This window comes from Cicer arietinum, chromosome 2, assembly GCF_000331145.2.
Source record: "Cicer arietinum cultivar CDC Frontier isolate Library 1 chromosome 2, Cicar.CDCFrontier_v2.0, whole genome shotgun sequence".
Taxonomy (NCBI): Eukaryota; Viridiplantae; Streptophyta; class Magnoliopsida; order Fabales; family Fabaceae; genus Cicer; species Cicer arietinum.
This window is the reverse complement of record NC_021161.2, coordinates 44,454,975-44,461,617: the sequence shown is the minus strand read 5'-3', so window position 1 is coordinate 44,461,617 and position 6,643 is coordinate 44,454,975. Positions and strand designations below refer to the sequence as shown.

The following is a 6,643-nucleotide window of genomic DNA, read 5'->3' as shown; positions in this document are numbered from 1 at the left end:
CTGAAACATTATTGAAACATAAACTAAATTAAAAAAGTGATAATCTTATAAAATAAAATAAAAGATTAGGTGATTAATTGCGTTGAGACTTAATTATTGATTGTTTATTTTGGGTTTAGTGCTACAAATGGAAAGTGAGAACGAACCAATACAAATATAAACCATGTAAAAAACAAAGATTATGTGATTAAATTAATCCTTGTAAAAAAAATATTTAACAAGTCATAAATTTTAAATATTGTATACTTTTGTACATGTCAATTAATTTAATAATATATTATTTAAAAAATGAAGAACATAAATTAAGAAATTCTCACAACTTTAGAATATGAGAAAAAAAACTCAATTTTCAGATATATAAAAATCGAAGAAAAAAAATAGTTTGGAATTTGAATCTTATTACAAGTATAGTCAACATAATAATGCCTCTAATATAAGAATTGAAACAAGTTAATAATTTAAGTGTGTGTATATTTATATATATAAATGTGTAAAATATTAATTAAAAAATGAATGAGTATTTTTGTCATATTAAAAATGTATGTCGTCAACAACATCAAATAAAACTCATATACGTCATAATAACAAATTATTATATAGCAAAGAAAAGTGATGTAGAGCAAAGGAAGAAGTTGAGTACGCTATTGTTATCAATATCATGCATGTGACCATGGATGGTTTTAGATAGATTTATTTAAAAATGTGAGTTTCAAATAGAAAGAGAAAACAAGATAATTAAAAATTGGCTAGTTAATTTTAATCATAACATCATTATATTTTTGGACTTCATAACAACAATTAAATAAAATTCATTTTGAACTAAATGAATAATAACGCCTGTGAGTTGCAATAAGGATAGATAGGCATGCTTACTTTTAAACAAAAAAAATATAAAAAATGAATTCTTTAGTATAAAAAATAAAAATTCCTCTGCCTCTTCCCCTGTTTCTAACATACTAATGTAAGAGTTGTTAAAAATAAATAAATAAATAAATAAATAAATAGATAAATAAATAAATAAATGAGTGTTGATGTTGACATGCATATTAAAAAACATATCATGAAATAAATAGAATATAATAGTATATATGATGATAATAAACAAGAGAAATATAGTTATCAACAGATCAAGTTAAGTGTTGTTGTGTTGGTTAATTTGTATGGTGGAAGAGAACTATGGATATATTATGTAAATGGTGGTATTAATTACTGTAATAATCAAATAGTTTTTGAATGCTAGCTTTTTGAATTAGTGGTTTTTGTGGTGTAAATTTGCTTTAACATTGTCATCATTGATTCATGTATGAAATGAAACCGACATTTACTTAATTTGCATGAGATCGAACCGTACGAGTTCATTATTTGCTATTAAAGTCGAGAATCTTGTCCTTCCAAATTCATGTTAGCTTTTTGAAATGATTTATCTCTTTGATTTATATCACTCTTATCATTGATACATGTATCAATCTACTTGGGTTTTTCTTCATTTCATAATATACTTTATTTTTATAGTCACTCTCTTCTTTATCTATAAGTGATGCTATCAATATTAACTGTTAGTAGTTTTCTCTTTTAACAAAGCAGTACTTTCTTTTAATTTATATGGCATGCATTCTTGAGATTCCTTATAGTTTGGTCCCAACTAATGATTCCAAACAACACTATCATAAATGTAGGAGGTAATGAAATTGATTTGTCATTCTTACTCATAACTTTCATCCTCTGGAACACCTCTTTATTTATCTTTTATGTATCATATACTCATATTTAATCAAACTAGCTCAAAGTATAGATGGAGAAACAAAATGGTAAAAATAATAGTATTAAGCTTTTATTTATAATTAGGAGTAGGTAAAACAAAAATAGTAATAAAGAAGACACCACTAAAATATAAAGCAAGCTCAAAGATACACTAAAACTAAAACTTTACAAAGTTTCATAAAAAACAAAAGCTACAAAATCCTTTCATTAAGACTTTATAGTAATTTGTATGTTTGCATTCTAAAGTGATTTTTTTTAAACCCTCTAAAAGTGAGGTTCTATTTATTAGGAGTTTAGTGGAATTTAAGTAAAGTTCACTTAAGAATTGTTCGATATGATTTGAATTTGATTTCGTATTTAGATGAAGTTTTTTAACTAATTTTATATTAAATAGTTGAAGAAGTGTCTCACGAATTTTCACAAACGATTTTTTTCTTAACATCATATGACAATAAAATCATTTATTAATTCTTGACCGATTATATAATTTAATTTCAACCAATTGAATTCTCCGCCGGGTATTTGAACATTAAATGAAACATAAAAATGCTATTCAAATGTATGAAATTGATACAAGAAATACTCAAAGATATAACAAAGAGAAAAAAAATTGGAAAAGATCTATACAAGAAGTAGTCAATTTGATTTTCTTCTTTGCAAAAGTATATCTTTTATTGAATAAAAATATAAAATAGTAAATTAAGAATTACAATACATATGTAATGTATACTATATATTTTAGTACTTTGGCTTTTCTCTGCTCTTTCATCAAATATAATAATGGGGCTCCTAACTTGAGATTCACCATTGTCCCAAACTAAAGAAGCTGACTCAATAGATTTCTTCAGCGCTCCATCTATAGTGAGAACATATGTTTGTGTTTCTCCTAGTGAAGTGAATGACAAAACACTAGGATTCACTGAAACATTGAATCCTATAGGAGCTGTCACAATAGCTCTATATGTAGACATCGGTAATCCCACATTTGTGACAATTCTATTGAAGCTTCCACTTATATGTTGTTTGAGACGTGAGGCTTTGAGAGCAAATGAAGGATAATTTAAATCTCTCGCAGTCATATATGCTATCTCAGAACAAATGACTGCATTTCCAATGATTTGTTGCAAAGTCGTGGCATTGAAACCTTGACCGCATAAAAATCTTATGTAGTCTCCTTCATAAGCCTCATATACTAAGCCTGGATTTAAAGCCTTGATGGGGTCAATTTGTCCAGCTCCATAACCAAATTCAGCTTCAACATTATTATTTGGACTTACTTGTTTAGCTACAACACAAGAAATACGGAAAATTGTTTTCATTAGTTTAACACATTAAGCAAATTATACTCGCCTCAAACCAAATAAACATTACACTAGGCTCTTGTGATAAGTAAATATATATTCCATGTCTATTTTAACATGTCAATTATTTTTAAATAGGAGCAAGACAACTTTGAATAATCATTAAAAATACTTTTTTAGCTATTAATATCAGTGGTAAGTAATATTAAATACCTTAGTATTTATTTTTAAATTATTAGTCTTATTGAGGAAACTTTTATTATCAACTTTAAAGCTTTATCCAAAATCTTTCTTTATCTCGTTTATTATTTCATAGTTGATTCAGTACTGTATATTCATTATATCACTGATAAAGAAAATAAATTAAAAGTTTGAAAGTATTAAAATTAAGTAAAGTATATACATGTTTATTTTTTAAGGGAGTTTATATTTTAACATAAAAGAAAAAGAAGTGTAATCCATTCTACTCAAGGGAAACTTTCAACTGTTTAATTAAAATAAGCATGTGTTAAGTTTATGTTTATATGGATTTATATATTGATTAAGATTTAACACTACTTATTTATATTACCCGTGGTCATAAGAGCTGAACGAATAGCCGCAGGTGACCATGTTGGATGAAATGATTTGATATACACAGCTGCTCCAGACACGTGCGGACATGACATTGACGTTCCCGACATAATGTTGAACTCCAAATTTCTATTATCTCCGATAATATCAGAAATAGGAGAAATTGTAGGCCAACTAGCGATTATGTCGACTCCAGGAGCAATTATATCCGGCTGTAATATTATAAAAAAAATGTTAATATTAAATATAGTAAAAATAATATAATATATATTAAATATTGTAAAAATGATATAATAACGAACCTTGAGAATCTCGGGAGTAGCCTTGTTAGGACCCCTTGATGAGAAGGAGGCAACAACAGGAGCCAAAGTATCTTTTATTTCATTGGTCCTAAATATTGTTGCAGTAGGACTCCTGAAAATTGATGAATATAATAATCATTAGTTAAGTGTGGTTCTCTAAATTATTGTTAGTGTATATTTTAATTGAAGTGGATACCTTGTAGAGCGTATGTACTTATATACTTTGGCAGCATCTTTGGATTGAAGATAACATGCTGGTAAGGGTAGAGAAAAGGCAATATCTGAATAAGTATGGCCTTGTATCAAAACCCCAACAGCACCCACTCTTAAGGCCTCTGCGGGTCCTTCTGTTCCTTCACATAGAACAATTTTTCCTTTCACCATTGTAGCATCCAATGTGTTGGCTGAGCAAAACCTACAATTTTAATATAATTTGGTTAAGTTTTTGGAAAGTTTATCCATTCAGTAATCTTCATTTTGGAGAAAACATTTTTACTTATAATATTAACTTAAATATGTTAAACTTAGGCATTTTAACTTAAGGACTGCAATTTAATATATTTTTGTAAGACTAAAGTTGAAAAGTAATGTTTTATACCCTTTGCTAATTTTAATGATACAAAAGCTAGTTACCTAGATTTATCTTTATTGAAGCCTCCTTTAGTATTTGGTGCAGCTCCACCATAGACAATAGGGTATAATTTTCCCTCAAGGTCAAATGTGTTCAAGGAGACACCCTAAACATAAGAATCAAAGATATTAAGAGTATTAATGGTGTTATATATATATATATATATATATATATATATATATATATATATAAAAGAACTTGTAAACTAATATTCATATCATCAGCTTATCAACTATATTAGTTAGACAGTTTTGAAGAAATAAGATAATTGTTTCACTATAAAAAAGAAAAGAGTAATTTACCTCATATGTCATATTGTCTCCTAACTTGACCTCGGTCACAAACTTTCTATCTAGTGTGCTAGCTGCCACAACAATTGCCCATGGTGAAAAATTGCCTAAGGTTGAAGGACTAGGACCCGAGTTTCCAGCTGCCAATACTGTCAACACTCCATGCTGCATAGCATGGAATGATCCGATGGAAATTGCATCTGTAAAATACACAGTGTCATTTGACACTGATGTAAGTGAGACTGATAATATATCAACCCCATCTGCAATTGCATCATCGAATGCAGCAAGAATACCAGAATCAAAGCATCCTTTCACCCAGCACACTTTGTACACAGCAATACGTGCAGATGGAGCTCCACCTCTTGCTGTACCCCGTGCAAGGCCTTCCATGCTTGCCTTCTTAATCGGTATCCCTGCTGCAGTTGAAGCTGTATGTGTCCCATGGCCTTCTGTATCTCTTGGAGATTCAATATCTCGTTCGCTCAAGGGATCTTCAAATGATAAATAATACCTAGCTCCAATTATTTTACTGCAATAATATATAAACTTAGTTTAGCATTTACTTTTATTTTTTCTCTTCTCATCTCTATATAATAAGTCATAGTTCTATGAATTATATGGAAGTTGATATCAAAAGTCAAGTTGTATTTTAAATCAATTTTCATTATGTTACAGTATAAAGCATTTGTAGTGAAATTGAATATAAGAAATCATAAAATATTACTTGTTGCAGGTAATATTTGAAGTTTGGCATGTGCCCTTCCATTTGCTCGGCGGCGGACTAAAACCTTTATCGTTGAAGCTCTCAGATTCTGGCCAAATTCCAGAATCGATTACACCAACGATAACATCACTCTCAGAATTTTCTCTTTCCACGTATCGTGGAAAGCCAATGAAGTCCCATGATCTGGTTGTAAGAAGGTGTCTCTTTTCATCAGGAAAAACAGACACCACGCCGTCAAGTCCTACATTATCAATTTTAATTGGTTAACAAAATTATGAATATTCAAGACACCAAACAATTTTTCAATAGAAAAAATATCTTATTCACACACCAGCCATTTTGTTGGCTTCTTTCTTCGTTAACTTTGCAACAAAGCCATTAAAACTCCTTTTGTAATGCTGGAGTACTGGCTTTGGAGCTTCATCGCTAAAATTGTGAATAAAGAAAACATGTAAGTTAAAACTCTAATCTAAATAGCTTAGGTAAGGTTGGACTTAAATAGCATAAAAATTTAACAATAATATAACCTGTCCGCAACTTGTTGTAGCAGATTTTGGTAGTAAAGTAATAACGAAGTTTCATCATTTTTACTATTGCCAGTGTAGATAATATAAGTCTGCATTTTTAATAAATATATTTATCAGAAACAAAAATCATGAAAATTTGATAAAGAAAGAGTGATGAAGTGTATTTGCCTTTAGATCATCTTGAGTAGATGAATAACAATTCACTAAAAGTGAAGTAAGGCTAATAAGAAGTAGCAAAAGTCCAATAGAATATCTTCTGTCCATTGTCAAGCTAGCAATACCATAACAAAAAATATATAGTTAGTAGTATGTGTTTAATGCATAATCAAAATGATATAATATATTTATGCATATTTTTTTCAGTCACATAACCTGACTCTGTTTTTTTTTTTTTTCCTCTGTTTCTTTCCTCTACAATCACATGCATATAAATGTGTAAAAAAAATATTTTGAACTAAATGAATATTAAAAACTTGTGAATTGCAGTAACGATAGATAGACATGTTTACTAATTCAGCATATATGAATGTG

General features: G+C 28.9%; 1 protein-coding gene across 2 annotated transcripts; it reads right to left on the bottom strand.

Annotated features, from left to right (window-relative positions):
- Positions 1-2,402: 2,402 nt before the first annotated feature.
- LOC101493081 (cucumisin-like) lies at positions 2,403-6,222 on the bottom strand. Of its 2 annotated transcripts, XM_027330892.2 has the most exons (10): positions 6,113-6,222; positions 5,917-6,011; positions 5,586-5,826; positions 5,155-5,390; positions 4,871-5,058; positions 4,571-4,674; positions 4,134-4,352; positions 3,938-4,049; positions 3,634-3,847; positions 2,403-3,046 (listed from the first exon to the last, which is right to left on the bottom strand). In XM_027330892.2, exons 1-10 carry the CDS (start codon positions 6,205-6,207, stop codon positions 2,433-2,435), a joined length of 2,118 nt encoding a protein of 705 aa, XP_027186693.2. In that variant the 5' UTR covers positions 6,208-6,222; the 3' UTR covers positions 2,403-2,432. The 2 variants fall into 2 exon arrangements, with proteins under 2 accessions (XP_027186693.2, XP_027186692.2); XM_027330891.2 differs by having other exon boundaries at positions 4,871-5,390.
- Between the last annotated feature and the right edge of the window lie 421 nt (positions 6,223-6,643).

Coding starts and splice junctions, on each gene's coding strand:
- LOC101493081 (XM_027330891.2), bottom strand. CDS start 6,207: ATGCAGACTTATATTATCTACACTGGCAATAGTAAAAATGATGAAACT. Junction 4,353..4,570: donor TTCAATAAAGATAAATCTAG/GTAACTAGCTTT, acceptor TTAAAATTGTAG/GTTTTGCTCAGCCAACACAT. Junction 3,047..3,633: donor TTCAGCTCTTATGACCACGG/GTAATATAAATA, acceptor CTTGTGTTGTAG/CTAAACAAGTAAGTCCAAAT.